At 53.0% G+C, this 15,845-nt stretch overlaps 1 protein-coding gene across 10 annotated transcripts in view; it reads left to right on the top strand.

The window, feature by feature from the left end:
* Positions 1 to 15,845, top strand: part of CTBP2 (C-terminal binding protein 2) — a 124,006-nt gene that overhangs the window by 103,332 nt on the left and 4,829 nt on the right. For 6 of the 10 annotated variants that reach the window (XM_040562940.1, XM_040562943.1, XM_040562944.1 and 3 more), the window contains exons 3-5: positions 11,697 to 11,851; positions 12,751 to 12,895; positions 15,253 to 15,459. In XM_040562940.1, the coding sequence (XP_040418874.1) occupies positions 11,697 to 11,851; positions 12,751 to 12,895; positions 15,253 to 15,459 (507 nt within the window). Of the gene's footprint in view, positions 1 to 7,501; positions 7,896 to 8,539; positions 9,439 to 11,696; positions 11,852 to 12,750; positions 12,896 to 15,252; positions 15,460 to 15,845 lie in introns of those variants that run through there. The other 4 variants (XM_040562947.1, XM_040562949.1, XM_040562948.1 and 1 more) reach the window with 4 other exon arrangements.

Here is a 15,845-nt window from a genome sequence, read left to right as displayed (position 1 = left end):
GGGAGCTTTATTCCATCATCTCACTCCCCTCCTGTAACAAAGATTTGCTTTGCTGAGGTCCCCCCGTGTGTCAGAGCCCAGCCGGCGTGCGCAGGGCACAGCAGCATCCACCCGAGCCGCCGGTGCTTGGGTCGCTGCCCTTCTCACTGCAGGTCCTGTGCGGTGCCAGCACCAGACATCTGCAGCAGGATTGAGGAGGAAAGGGCCAGCATCAGGCACACGTGCTGCCGGTCACCAAAAGCAGGGGGAGCCCCGGTCGAGGGGAGCGGTGGGTACTGACCCGCGAGAGCACGGGAACAGCTCGTCGCTCTTGGACTCGAAAAATAAGGCTCTGCCAGTGTGTTATCTGGATTAATGAAGATGAAATGTGCTGTATAAATACATCAGGAGCGTGATCATGCAGTTATCCCTTGGGCGACTCTGGCTCACAAGGAGAAAAGGTTGATTTGTATTTGTAGATGGTTTTGCTTGCTCTGCCAGTGTTCATTTTTGTTTTATTACGAAAGCTGGGAAGCGTGCATTTCTTTTGCTCAACGAAGTAGCAGATTAGCGAAGAATTCTTCCAGATTATCATAGTTTAAATAGCTCTCCTTTCAAATATATTTTTCGTCTATCGTTACTTGTGATACTGTTTTAAACACTGTGGATAAATCAGGGTGGCTGCAAGCTCTGTTATTCAAGGAACTGCACAATAGTTGGACGTTGAATGCGGTTTCCATAAACCAGAAGGTGTTGGCATGCGCTGACCGGGCTGAGTACGGGCGAGGTGGGAGATGGCACGAGTACAAGGTGGGATTTGCAAAACACTGTGGGTTTAATCCAGCCTCGGCTGAGCGGCCTCGAGTGCACCCTGCGAGCGCTGGAGATGTTTTTCCATGCTGAAGCCCTCGATGGGGACAGGTGTCACTTGTGAAGCCATCTCAAAGCATCGGGTGTCTCGGGGTGAATAGCTGCTTTTGGTACCAAAGTTAGTGTTTAATAGGCATTTCTTGGTCCATGGCCTTAATTGGAAATGTTAAGTGAACAGCCTTGGATTATCACTAATCACAGAACTTTTGAGGGGGCCGTGGATGAGAAAAAAAGTGAGATGACATTTCTCACCCCTTCCTAGTGCGTGTTGCTCGTCCAGGGCCCCAGAACAGCCTGGCTGGAAAGCTTCTTCGGCCTGGGAGACTCCAGCTAGACAAGGTTTGCAGGGGGAGATAATATCTTTTATTAGGCCAACTCGAACAGTTAGAAAAACATACGTGCTTTTGGGACCACATACTTTCTTCAGATCTCCACGGTTGCACATTACATTACAAATAAAATTTGTTTAAGTTTCAAAAGGTTTAATGGATATTTGAAAGAACCGAGTTCAAAAGCAGCTCACAAGAAATATCTCATTTGGTTTGAATTGATTTGAACATTTTAAGAAAGATTTAATAGCCCTGAATTACAAAATAGTTTTCTGGCTTGAAGCTTCCTAGTAAAATCCTGACACCTGTATACACAAAGTCAGATTTTCTACATGCGGTTGCAAAAGTGTGTTCCTTTGTGCACCTGGGTAGTCTCTATAAATGTATGAACATGTTCTCACTTCTTCCTGCACTACTCACAGTGCCCTTCTGCAAGTTCAGGATGCTCTCAACATCCAGTAATTGTTGGTGAGCAGCAGGTAGCAAGGCTCGGCAGAGCTACAAAGTCGGGAGATTAAAAAAGGATGGCTCCAAAATAAGGAGAGGAGTTCCCTGCCCCAGCCACCACTTTTTTTCCCTCAGTCTAAAAACTATTCATTAACTGAGCTGGGATCCTAATATTCTAAGATTTGGCAGTTTGTTATTAATCAGTGTATTTTTATTAATCAGTGTACTTTCTGTTACGAGAGACAGGATGCTATTATTAGTAGCATTTCCAGTGAGAGTTTTTGTACGTTCACCCAGACCACATGACATTTTCAGCTCGCAGTCCGTTTCTGTGTGGAGTTTTTCATTTTTTTCTTTTTGGAGTGCTTTCTCTTTTTTTGATAGCCTTCCATGTCAGCCAGTGCCCCGATTTCAAATTCCCTCAATCCAGCTTAGTCTCAGCTGTATTAATGCACGGCTCGAGGGCGGAAACAGCTAAAAAGGGCTGTATTGTGTGGCATCTCTAAAATCTTTTTTTCAGAGTGGTTGGATAAAGAGATTGAGGTTTCTCAGGGGGAGTTTTATGCTGTTGTTTTTCCCAGCTGGGCGAGCAGCCTCGCAGGTGACTTGGAGATAAGATGTTGGGCCCTGGTAGCCCCAACCCCACTGGAAGCTCTGGCAGAGGATGCTTTTTGGGGAGTGCAGCTGCGAGCACGGCGTGGGAAGGGAGCAAATCCTCCCTGTGACCCTTCTTTATTTTACTGATGTATCTGGGGAGAGAGCTTTACGACAATATTAAAAATAATAACATACTTTATCTAAGGAGCAAGCAAACAAAACAGAAGACTTTGGAAAGCGTGGCCCTGGGGGGAGGCCGGAGCCAGCTGACACTGGTGGTTGGACCAGATGATCTCGGAGGGCTTTTCCAGCCCTAATGATTCTGTGATCTTATTCTATGATGGCGTGATGTCCTCCATCTCTGGGCTGATCGGCATTTCCAGGGGGTGATGCTACGAGGAGCCACTTCGCTCGCCTACCCACCAGAGCTGGGAAAAGCCACGAGGCAAACACCCTCCCTCTGCGAACTGTCCCTGCGAAGGATAAAAAATCAATTCACCTGCATCTTCCCTGCTCTGCACGTGCCATACTTGTCTTTATCTCCCAGGACTGCACCTTCTTGCTTGGCAAATACTTGACCACAGCCTGATCCCACCCTGCTGTTAAGCTGAAGGGGGATCTTAGGTGCTGTCCTCCACCGCGGTGGCTTTCCTTGTGGCCTTGGTGACTGCTTGGCTGAGAGAAGGGCCAGGAGCTGGGGTTTTTGGGGCAGGGCAGCCTGGCACCCGGGAGTTGAGGTTTCCTGTGCTAAGCCGTGGGGAGCAGGTGGGTTTTGGGGCTTGGTGCCATGCCCAAACTTCTGTTTGCTGTGTTTTTGTGGTTCTAGGCTGTTGAAAATGTCAACAGGAATTCAACACGTGTCTTTTTTTTTCAGTGTAACTATGATAAAATCCTAAGATATACTTGTAAAGCATTAGCTGTGAAAGTAAATCAACTTTAATAGCATGTAGGTTGTAGTTAAGTCCTTTTGAATGCTGGTATTTAGGTTTTTTCCTCATTTAGTTACGATCCAGCGTTGTGAGGAAGTGAGTGTGTTTATCTTAGGGAAATTAGTGGGATTTGCAGGCATTCAGCACCTCCCAGGACCTTTCAGAGTTATTCCCTGGTTCATACATTTGCATTTTGCCATCCCTCTTTGCACTGAGCAGAATTGTTCTCGAATTCTTCAAGGAGAGACGGGAGAGCGCCGGGGCTGCAGGGCAGGGAGGGAGCACAAACCGGGACGGGGATAGGAACAAAAAACCAGCAAAGCAAGAAAATAGGAAGACAAAACCAGGCGTGGAAATGTGCCGCAGAACGGATGGAAGCACGGCGGTGGCTCACATTCAGCTCCACCGCGAGGTTTCGTCCGTTTGTTCTTCACCGTGGAGGAGAGGTGGGGATGGGAGAGCAGAGACGTGGCCAGGAGTAGTGGTGGAAGGGGAGAAAGTGGTGGAGCAGGCAGCACGCTTGGCAGAAGCGTTCCTCATGCGTAGGTCACACGGTGACCGTTTTCGGGCTCCGGAAGGGATGACCTTGCAGCAGGGTCGCCGAACAGACGGTTCGGGCTTGGCTTGCGCGCCTGGCAAAGGCCCAGAGGCTATTTTAATAAGGCCTTGCGGAGGACGAGGCCTTGGCAAGACCCGTGGGTTTTGAAGTCTCTCCTTTGGGAGCCAGCCAGCATCACTCGTCGGCAGGAGGGCTCCCAGCGGGGTGCCCGGGGCGTCCTGCACGGCCCAGGGGAGCGCACAGCACCCGCTAATCCGCACCCCGAACGGCGTCACTTCACTGCTCCCAGGAGCCATGTGCACTCCTCCTTGGAAATGAGGACCTCCCGAAGCTGCCTGTGGCCCCAGTGGCAGGGGCAGAGCGGGTGTTGTCAGCAGCCAGCCCTGCAGAAAGCTGTCGCGGTCGGCCGTGAGCGGGTTCAGCCAGGCCCCTAACGAAGGGGAGTACTGGACGAGCCCCTTTCCTCACGAGGACTCCTCCTCCCTCCCTTGGCTGAGACGTCCGGATGGAGTTACCGATTGAAACCAGCCCTCAGCCCCAGGCCAGGGCTCTGGGTGCTCCCCGGGTGGTCCCAGCCCTGCCGCAGACCTCGGCCCATCTGCGGCCTTTGCACGGGGAGCCGAGGCTGCTGCCAGCCCTTTTTGGCACTTGTTGCTTGGCCGAAGGATGCTCTGGGGAGGCTCTCGACATCAAGCCGGGGCCTCACTGAAGGCCCCCCTGTTGCTCTCCTGAAAAAAACGTTAGTTAAAGCCTGGGCTAGATCCTAGATGGGTTCTTTTCCTTTTTTTGCTGCAAATGACCTGAGTCAATGCATCAGTTTTTTGTTAATGTTGCTTCACGCTCGCGTTCAGGCTCCTGCCCCAGCAAAGCAGTGCTGTCTCACCAATTCGCTCGCCTGTGCATGTGCCTATCGCCATACCCTGAAAGGTGTAAGCCAGCGGAAATGCCAGCCTCTGTCTCGTTCAGTCTGTCCCCGGCACAGAACCTCCCCTAACACCATCTCTGCCCTCCAGCTTTGTGGGATCTGTCGGCAACCTCCAGCAGATCTCAAAGATGCAAGCAGCTAAACTGGGCAGCGTATCGAAAGTTTGTGTATATCCTTATTAAAAGACTCGTAGCACTCTCTGTCCAGCACAATTAACAGGAGTAATATCAGTGGTGAATGCCAGCAAAATTTAACCCCTACAAGTGTATCACAACGTGGCGCTCGCTTTGTTTCCCCCTCACTATCGGTGTGCAAACACAGGTTTAGAAGGTACATACGGCACACGGACAGCTAGTCAGACTGAGCCCTTCCCTTCCCAAAAGCTGGATCCAAGGGCTTGCTCTGATCGATGGCATTTTTTTTGTTGGAGGGAAATTTGCAGCCTAACCCACCCCGCTGTCAGTTTCCCGTCTAGGAGACAACACCGAGCGTGCATCCCGCGGTGCTGGTACGCTGTCAGGCGGTGTAAATGAACACCCCGATTTGGTTCTGTCTCTCTCTTCGTGATGATATAATTTGAACCGCTGCCTTTCCCCAAAACGGACAGGCTGGGCTAGTTTCTGTGCCACGGTGCTTGCTGAAGGTAGGGGCTTTCTTTTAAAATGCAGACACCAAATCGTGCTGCAGACAGGCAGATGGGCTGCCCCAGAGTTTGGGGGGATTGGGTGTGGAGGTGTTGCACGTGCCTCTCTCTTTCTCTGCACACAGAGAAGAAATAAGATCCGGTGTGATTCGTCCAACAAGCGGCTTCTCCAGTTTTTGGAGCTTTGCAGTGTCAGGGGCCAACAACACCGTCTGCCCCCGTCCCCGTGCCAGGGCCATTGCCACCCTTTTCCAGGCTGACCTTCACCTCGATTTTCACATCTGCTCTTCCAGAGCATCTCCAAAGCCTCCGAATCCCTCGGGGTGCTCTCAAGTCCAGCACCCTCCTGTCCTCCCGTGCGCCCTGCGTGGCTGCGCCCTGCATTTCGGGGACAGCAGCGGGGCCCTGCCGTGTGCTGCCTGTTGCGGTGGGGACACCTGCTTGCAAGCCCTGCTTGCATTCGCAAAGAAACCCACATTTTATTGGGACAAGTTTGGACCCAGGGGGAAACCTAGTGGAAAGCATCAGCATCATTCTCCTCTATTTGTTTTTTTTTTTTTCTTGAAAAAAAAAGAAAAAAAAAAGGAAGAAGAAGAAGAAAAGAAAGCCGTCCATTTCCTGGAACAGACTGTTTATTTTGTAATGAGGTAGCTTGTTGCCATTTGGATAAAAGGGGAAAGACAAAAGGAGAAAGAGGGTAGGGAGGGACCCAAAGGGGACCTGGCGCAGGATGTAATGGGCCTCCTGTGTAAGGCCGTCTGGCTGGGACACACACGTCCCCGAGGTGAGCGTCACCCTTCCGGAACATAAAGAACTGAAGAGGTGTAGTGCCTGTGGCAGGCGTACCTACAGGAATCCGGGCTGTGAAAGCAACGAAATACCCCGCAGATGTACTCCCCGTATCTTAACCGAGCGTCTAGTTGCGGCTGCGGCTGTGCTTGGGATGTGGCTTGTAGGCACGGTGCTCGTGTCAGCTCCTGAGAGCATCGTTTTGTGCGGGAACGTCCTGCGAATTTTTAAAAACACATTCTTAAGGGAAGCCCCGAGAGCTGGCTGAAGAAGGGGGCTGGCGAAAAGCCAGCGTGGGGGCGCTGCCTGCAGGAAACGCGTGGTCGGGGCCGAGGGGCTGGCACGGGCCCTGCCCCGCATCAGGGACGAGTTGGTCCCTGCGGGGACCCTGCCCCTCACATTTCTCTGAAACGTGCCTAAACCCCCGGCCCAGCGTTGTTTATAAAAGCTATTTGATGCCACTTTCTGTACCGGCTGTGCGTTTGTGTGGTTCTGCCTGCAGAGCACCAAGTGCCTCCAGAGTACTTGCCCTTGGGAATAGCAGTACATATCTCTTTTCCCCTGACTGTGAGATAGAGGCTGTGTTGTGCTTCATTTTCACACGTGTTCGTGATGAGAAGCATTTAGTAACTAACTGAGAAGTTCAGCGAAGGAAAGAGCTTCTCTCCTTCGTGAAGCCCTGCTCCCGCTGCCGACCCAGCCTCCCGTTTCAGGACTCGGCTCGCGGAGGCCGACGCACGGAGCCTGGGCTGCGGGGCGACCAGGGGCGATGCTGGTGGGATCTTCGGGAGGGTTTCCACGGATTTGGGTGGAAAAAATACACCTGGGCGCAGGTGAATCTCCTTGCTGGTGGATCTCCCTGTGTCCTGCGTGTCCCAGGTGAAATGTGTCAGCCACCAGTGCACCAGCAGTTGTCTGGTTTGGGTTTGGCTGGTGTGCCTGAAAATGGGTTTGCAGGATCCAAGGCAGTTCACACTAGGGCCACCTGGATCCCTCCGTTAATGCCCTTCCACCCCTCCTTACCCCGTGAATGACACACACCAACCCGTTGACGTACGCAGGACGAAAGGATTTGGCCCTTTGCTCGTGGGCGCTGGGCGAGATCCCCACGGGCTCGCCTCCCCCCCGTGCTTTGTGCTCCTTTTCTTGCTGCTGCGGCTGCTGCTGCTGAAGGCTGTCAGTCTGTTCCCGGAGCCTCGTTCAGTGTACTCAGTGTGGAAAAGCATGTTTCATTTTTAAGTTTAATAAAAAAAATAAAACCCAAACAAACACAAAACGCAGCATGGCACAGATTAAATCCATTCGAGACAACTAGGGAAAAAAAAAAAAAAAAGACGTATGTGCAAGTCAATAGGAGGAGGGGAGTGGAAGGGGGAAAAAGAAACTGTGACATATACAAACCCTTTAGTGTGCATAGCATAAGATTTTTTGGCTGGCACTCACATGATTTTATTCAAGGGCTGGGAAAGAACTATGATTAGTTAAAAGCTTCGGCAAAGTCTGGAGGGAGTGCTCTGAAGAGTTGGGAGCCGCACAGAGGTGACTGTAACTCCTCTAGCAATTTCAGACCATTCTTCTGTGGCTCAGGACAAAAGCCTTTTCTTTTCCCTCCGTGTTCAAAGAGACATTTGTCTTGAGATGTTGCAGCTGTGGGCCGTGGGACCGCCTGTTTGAAGATACCCCCTCGTAGACGAAAGGAGAGTCGACGCACTGAAAAGTGGTAGTATTTTCTCGTGTGTGGGTCCCCCCCCTCCTCCTCCCTCCCTCCTCCTCCACTGCCATGTGTGGTTTTTAATAAGAAGAAGAATGTGGAGGCAACATTTTCCAGGCAAGGGGAAATTTCCTGTTTCTTTTCTGTTTGTTTAATAAAGTGTGTAGCTGACTGTAAAACTGTAGCTACTTGGTTGTGAATGAGCGGTTCAGTCGATTGTCAGGATCGCTTCTCGATGCACTTTTATATACTGCAAGTGAACATGTTTAACGCTTGCTTTTCTTTTTTTTTTTTCCCTTTTCCTTAATGCTGCGTGGCGTAGGCAACTGAGATTAATAAGAATTAGGCAAATGGCTTCTGCTTTTGTTTCTGTGAGATCGTACCAGCCGGCTTGCGGTCACACAAAGGCTGCCATTTAGCAGGGAGCACTCCCTAATTCTGCTGGCAGGGGTGCCATTGGAATCGGATACAAGTGGGTGGCAAAGGGGAGGAGCGGCAGGAGAGGACAAGCAGGCTTTGTGTATTAAAAATGAAACAAAAGCACTTTATACGCCGGGCTGCGTGCAACAAGCGGCGCTGCCTGCGAGCCGGGGTGGAGTTTGAGTTCTCAATGTGACTGCAAAAGCTTTCTGCTTCTTCTCCTTCTTCTTCTCCTTTTTTTTTTTTTTTGTTTGTTTTTGTTTTTGTTTTTCCATAAACCCTTCCTCCTCTCCCTCTCCCTTAAAAAGCTCTCCGCCGAAACGCTGGCGGGAGTCCACGGGGAGCCGAAAACGCTGGAAAAACGCGCATCGAACAACCCTCGCGGCAACTTCGCGGCAACCTCGGGCTTTACGGGCAACGAGGGGTGGCGGGGGAGCGGCCAAATTTTGGGGACACAGCTAGGGGAGCGTGTCCCAGCCCGGCTGGGGCCAGGAGGGGCTGCGCAGCCCCACGGACGGGCTCCCGAAGGGTTAACGGCCCCGTTGCCTTATCGCGGGGTCCGGTGGGAGCACCCGGCTGCTTAATTACTTTCTGGTCCAGGCATACCTCGTTGTTAATGAGGCGGGCGCAGGCGGAAAGACCGGGCTGTGTGAGCGTGAACGGGAGGAGAAGCGGGCAGGTTGCGCCTGGTTTTGTCAGCCTGGCTACGCGGCGCACACGGGAGGGAGAAGAAGGCTGCGGGTAGGGCTGGGCGGCCCGCGTGCAGGGATCCAGGCTGCAGACCTGTCGACGGTTTTAATTAAAAACGTAATCGCCGTACGTGACGCGCTCCTTCTCGTATCGATTCGCTTCCAAACTTTCCCCGCCGAGCTGGAGCAAGCGGCCCCGGTGAGGAAGAGGAGCGAGGGACCCGCGGCGTGCCCGCCCGCCCTAATCCCCAGCCAAGGCACAGATGCCGCTTCAGAAAAGAAAAGCTGTGTGTGTCGTTCGACTTCCAAAGGAGCTTACGCAATGGCAGCAGAACAAACCCGGTATTTTGGGGGCTGACACCACCACAGCACCTCGCCAGAGCATCACGTTGTCCCTTTTTTTTGAATAGTCACGGCGTGAGGCGGATAGGTGATGCTCCACGTCTTGGAGATCGTGTACTTCAGCAGGTGTTGAAGTCAGTGTTATAATTCACCTCCTTGTTAAAAAGAGAAAATAATCTACCGGGGCACAGTGCTTCGCTGAGGATTGTGTAAGCCCTCTGCGATTCGTACATGTTTTTATTCTTGCTTATCTGCTTATGGCAAGCTTCTTGCAGTTATCCAAATCATCTCGGCGCTGCACCCTGCCTACTGACACAGTTGCACTTCCATCTGGCTGAAAGGCGTGCAAACATAATGTATTACTTCCAGTACGTGCTGATGGAGATCTCGCTAGGGAGGGCGGGGAGAAGGACCCGGTCCAAAAATGTTCGTGCGTAACGCTGGAAATCTTCCCCTGGGTCTGCCGGATGGGTTTGCTCTTTATTCTTACACCGGGTTCAGTCCAACAGGAACGCAGGGCCATGAAGCCCACCCCTGTGAACCCCCCTGTTCCCACGGGGTTATTTTCCCCTCGCAGTGAACGTGGCTCCTTCCCACCCCGCGTGGCCCCGGGGCGATGCTCTCGGTGCGGGCACGCTCCGGAGGCTTCGCTTCGCCCCTTCGTCTTGCTGACGCTCCGCCCGGCAGCAATCTGGACAAAAAGGCACGCTTAATTTTCCCTTAAAATAAAAAATAATAATAATAATAATAAAAAGCAGCAGCACCGTGCTGCTCTCCTCATCGGTTCCCTTCCCTCGCTGTCGTGCCCCGGGCACGTGGGGCTGTGCCGGCGCTCGGCAGGAGGCTGTGGTGCTCCGCGGGGAGCTGAGCCCCTGGCAGCATCCCCAGAGGAGCCTCCCGCTCTCGGCCTCGGCCTGCCTCAGTCAAACAGCCCCACATAGCGCCGCAGACAATAGCATTTGTTCTGCAGTGCTCCCTGTGAGACGTTCGACCCTCCCCAGAAACCCCAGCCCCAGACCAAAATCCCTCTTTAGCTAATTACGGGCCTCCCGTTTCTAAAGGAACAGCGAGGCTGCCTATAGGGGAAACAATTCCGTTGGGGTCCCTCGGGAGGGAGAACGGCCCGCTGCTTGTCCAAACAACCATCATAAACCGTTGTACTGCAGTAGGGAGCAAACAGTGGCTTCCGTGATGTAGCACGGCAGGGAGAGCCACCTCACCCAGATGTTCTCAAGTCATTTCTTCCTTCTGTTACGAAGGACGGCACGCCGAGGTACAACACGGGCTTTTTCCTCTTACGCTTACAAGAAGAGAGGTTTTTGCCAGTAGTCTGCAAAGTTTTGGTGTGTTTTGCTAAGGAGGGTGGTGCTGCTTGTGAGGGGTTCTGGAGGTTCGATCTCAAGCCCTTGAGGCCAGGTCTGCTCACGCTGTGGCTGCAGAAATAAAACCTTTTGTGCCAAACTACTGCTTTTCCCCAAAACTGTGGCCATCAGAGCAAGATAGCTGAGCTGTTCCTACAATCCTAATGTAATGACTGGCCTTCCTGAGCGGTAAGTGGAGGCCCAAAAACGTCAGAGTGACTTGTCCAGAAATGAACTTGTTAATCCCCGGCTGAGCAGTTAATAGGATACAAACATGGGGCTTCCTGCAGCCCTTGGTGATTATCATTTGGTTCCCAGCCTCAGCTTGGCGCACACGCAATTGTAAAATGAGGAAAAAAAGCAGCACAGCCCAACAGACACCTGAATATACATTTGCTCGAGGAAACAGCCCACAGGGAGGCTTGGTAAGCGTGGCACAAGTGCGCTTCCCACCGCAGCGGAGCGGGGTCTGCACTGGGTTTGTCCCCGTGTGTTTGTGGCTCCAGCTGCACGTCCCGGAGCATCCCACGGGAGGCAGGCATAGACCTGGCTGGAGTGCACGGAGTCAGCTGAGCTTTGCCGTTCCCGCAGTGAAGCCTTTTGGCATTTGGTAATGTGACAGAAGAGATGGCTGCACGCTGATGGGGACATCGGTGTCCTGCTCTTTCTGTGCGTTTCCAGTAATCCTGCCATTTTGCTTAGTGGGAGTCTGTTCAGGCTTGTCTTTTCTGAGCTGGTCAAAATGGTGGAGGCCTTAAAAATAACAGATCGGGTGCCAGCATGTCTGTGGAACGAAGTGCTGGTGCTGGAGGGGCAAAACCATTGAAGAAGCCGCCCTGAGGCACCAGGAAAGGGCTCGTCCCGGTCCCTGTCCTGGGAGCGAACCTCGCTGGGCTTTCCCTCTGTCCAGGGCAAAGCCAGAACCGTTCTCCCAGAGAGAAATCTTGTGCTGAACTTTGCTTTGCGTTGCTGTCGTCCCCCAGCATTTGGTGCTGCGATGTGCCACGGCTCTCCACCTAACACAGGAGCACCCGGGCAGGGCAGCGGCTGCCCGAGAGCCGCTCCCGTTGCTGTCGGTGTAAAAGCTGCGCTCCTTCTGCTTGCAGGTATCCGCCCTCAGATCATGAACGGCCCCATGCACCCCCGGCCCCTGGTGGCACTGCTGGACGGCAGGGACTGCACGGTGGAGATGCCCATCCTGAAGGATCTGGCGACCGTGGCATTCTGTGACGCACAATCAACTCAGGAGATCCACGAGAAGGTAACGCGGGGCTGCTGGGGCGGGCGGGGGCGCCGGGCACGCTCCTCGTCCTGCCCCTGCGCCTCGCGAGGAAAAAAAAGTGCAAGGCTGCACCTCGAGCTGGTCAGCAGACAGCATCGACGCAAGTCGCTGCAGATAAAAATTGAGCCGGGCGTTATTTTAGGAACAAAAAGTCACCCTACCTCTTAGCATCGGATTTCTGACGTCAGTACCATTAACGCTTCTCGTGTTGTTGAGGTCTGCTCGCTCGGTGCCGCAGTAGCACACAGCGCCCTGCACCTCCCTGGTGCCGGGGTGATGGGCGCTGCTGCTCGGAAGCTCAGCTCGTTGGAAATACTCGTTTCCAAGTTACTCTTTGTGCGCATTTAGGTAACTCCAGTGAGGTCTGAAGTGATCAGAAATCAATTCCAGGAGCTGGGAAAGAAAACCAGAAATAACCTCATTTATTCAGATATTCAGTATGGGGGAAGGAGGACAGGTCTTACGAGGCATCCGATGACCGATGAGCAACTCTTGGAGAATTTGGGTCTTGGGTTTCCAGAGGTTTCTGATAGGTAGGAGCCTGGCAAAACGTCTGGGTGAGCAATGTGCTTGTTTTCCTCTGCCTGGCTGTCAGGATAGAACATTGTTATTTCCAGATGCTCATCCAGTTCGTTCCCAAATCCCAAGGGAATGGCCTCGATGACGGTGGGGCACACCGCTCATGGTTTTGGTGAAACCTGCGTGTGCCCTTCTGGTGAGAAACTGTCGGCTTGCACCAGACAGACAATAGGTTGGTGGCAAAATGGGACAATTTACTGTCTAGTAGTCCTGATCCCGGAGGTCACTGGCTTCCAGGAGCTGCACGTGTCCCCTCCGAGTGTCCTGGTGGCTCCTGACACCTCTCTGCTTTGTTCCAGGTATTAAACGAAGCCGTTGGGGCCATGATGTACCACACCATCACGCTGACCCGAGAAGATCTAGAGAAGTTCAAGGCCTTGCGGGTCATTGTTCGAATAGGCAGCGGCTACGACAACATTGACATCAAAGCGGCGGGGGAGCTCGGTAGGTCTCGGCTCTGCACCCCAGTTCCCTCCCACATCCCTCCGAGTATTTAAAAGCAGCACCAGTGACCCCCTGGTCCCCCCAAGGGAGTGTTAGCCAAAGGGAGGTACAGGCGGGACCTCCCAAACGGGGTGGATTCGGCCCTTAAATGAAAGGTGCAGCTTAAATATTTTGCGTGTAGAATACGTTATGACAAGAAAACATGACCATGAAGTACACAAAATGCTGCATTTTTTGAAGGAATCTGTTAGAGTCGTATTGTACTGAAACTGCCCCACGTGAGGCCTCCATTCCTGCACTGCCTGTAGCTCCGCTTGCCCCTCGGGCTCACCGGTATCTGTGTGGTTGTGATGTTTCTGACATAGGGGAATTGATTTAGCTCTAGAAAAAGTGAAAGAAAAGTTTTTTATTAAATCTTGTCTAGCAAGCTTAGTCTCTTGATCCGATCGGGTTGCCTGAGTCATGCCCCTGCCGCTGGGAAGGCCTCGTGTGGAGCAGGGACTGCGCGTTGGGTCTTTGCTGTATCCCATGCCACCTCGTCAAAGATGCCCCAGAAACTGGTAAAATGCGGGCTGCATTGCTGGGGCCACCGAATTACAGACACGGGCTGGGCACAGAGACCTCGGGCAGTCTGCACACAGCAACCTGGGGGCACCTAGTTATATATATCTGCGATCTTAGCAGCTGTTACAACCATTTTTTGCTCATGCGATCCAAAGCCTCAGTCTATCCAGAAGTCCCACAATAGTGTTTAGGGTATCTTGTATTAAGGGTTATCTCTGGGGAAGTTAAGAATAACAGCCACTGCACGTGAGCCATTTTACAAGGATAATTGCGATAAGAGAGTCTCAAATAGTCATTCCTAAAAAAGCAATTCTCAGTGTAGTGAATTATTTTTCTCCGGGAGGAGAACAGTGTCTTCTCGATGTAATGGTTTCTTCATGTTTTTAACTCTTATTGTTATTATCCATTATAACAACGTTCCGAGGCTTTGAACATCAAGAAACGAAAAATATAACGAATAAAATAATGGGATGCTGCAGTATAATCCTTCTTTTTACGCTTAGCAAATTGGGTGGCCAAGTGATGTGGTTTAGAGTAGAAAATGTAATGACTACCCACAAATGTAGCGTAAAGTTTAATTGGTATTGCTTTCCGTGAGGTGGTCCTTAAGCTGTGCAGGCAATAAATGACCAGGACCCACGTGCAGCACCTGGCCATGCGCTGGTGGCCGCTGCGGGGGTGACAGACAGGAGAAACACCCCCGGAACAGGCGCTTGGTGCCAGAATTGAACCGTTTGCTGTGGTTTTTTTAACCCGCGGTGCTGCCGCAGGGTGCTGCTGGGGGCAGCGCAGGCAGTAAGGGGATTTTCTGAATGTGTTCTTCTCTCTTTATCTCCTACTTTTTCATGGTTTCGACTCAAAGGCCCCAGTACAGCAAAGCACTTAAATACACATTCATCTTAAAATGTGTGTTTAAATAGTGTTGAAGCCGGTGGGATGTAAGCATGTGCTCAGCTGCTCTGCTGAGCAGACGCGAAACGAAGCACACTCGTACAGGCTTTACGGGATCAGAGCCTAACAGGGGAGCGGTCGGGGAGACATTTCCAGTTAACTTAATACCCGCGACGGCGAGCAGAGAGGCGGAGGCTGAAAATGCCCCTTTTGTGCTGGGGGAACAAAAGCCCCGTTATGGAGCGCGGCGCCCGGGGGCGGCCGTGGTGCTGGGCTGGGAGAGCCGTGCCGGCACGGCCATCCCCCGGGAGGGACCCCCCAAAAGAGCCCCGGCGCCAGGAGGAGTGTGTATTCCTTTGCTTCCTGCTGGGAGCCATCGGGTCCTGCCACAGGAGTGTTGGCATGAGGGTCGAGGCCGTGCTGGTGCCGCCGGTGCCGTGGTGGTGATGGTCACCCCAAACCTTACCGCGGCACCCAGCCCTCGTGCCCCTCCATGGCCACGTTTCACCAATTCATTTGTAAGCCCTGGGGAGGTCAGAGCAGGGTACGGGCTTCGAACAGCCGTGGTTAATCAACTGCTGTGGCTCTTTCTGATTGAACCAGAAAGCCTTGACATACCCGGAGCTGGCCCTGCCACGCCAACGTGGCACAGCACCACGCCTGAGCGCTCCTCTGCCTCTGCAGTAGTTGGTCCCTAAATAACGTGATGGCTGACCAGCCGTTTGTGGAACAGGGGTGACTTGGGCCAGCACGATTTAATTCGCTTTGAAGGTGGATTAAACTAAACAAGAATAAGGATTTGGTGGGTTGTTTTTTGTTTAAAATGTGATAACAAAAAAAAAAAAAAAGGTCCGGGGCTGCCCCTGAGCCACGGCTGTGCCCCGCGCTGTGTCCCCCTGCAGGCATCGCCGTCTGCAACATCCCCTCGGCCGCCGTGGAGGAGACGGCCGACTCCACCGTGTGCCACGTCCTCAACCTCTACCGGCGCAACACGTGGCTGTACCAGGCGCTGCGGGAGGGCACGCGGGTGCAGAGCGTGGAGCAGATCCGCGAGGTGGCCTCCGGCGCCGCCCGCATCCGGGGGGAGACGCTCGGCCTCATCGGCTTCGGTACGTGGGCAGGAGGAAGACTCTGCGGTGATTTTTACGAAGGGCTGAAATGAGCGGTTTTGTGACCAGAAGCACCGGGGCGGGTTTGCTTAACCCCAGCAGGTTGGTGTGTTGCAGGAGGGGGGGGGTGCTTTCTGGTCGTATTTGGGAAAGGGGCTGTGCCTCGTAAGCCTCGGCTGAGCCCCCGGAGGTGTGCTGGGTGAGGCACCGGTTCAGGCTGGGCTATGGAGTCCCTGTCCCCCAGGAGCTGGAGGGCAGGCACCAGTTCTGCTGATGGTCCTCTTGGACCTCACTTTTGGGATCAGGGGGGTCTCCAGCAACACTACGACGTGGTGATGTGTGGGTTGCGTGCCCCAGCACCGCAGCCGCACTGAACGTGTGCTCCC

This window comes from Cygnus olor, chromosome 7, assembly GCF_009769625.2.
Source record: "Cygnus olor isolate bCygOlo1 chromosome 7, bCygOlo1.pri.v2, whole genome shotgun sequence".
NCBI lineage: Eukaryota > Metazoa > Chordata > Aves > Anseriformes > Anatidae > Cygnus > Cygnus olor.
The sequence above is the reverse complement of the archived record's forward strand: the minus strand, read 5'-3'. Positions and strand labels throughout refer to the sequence as shown.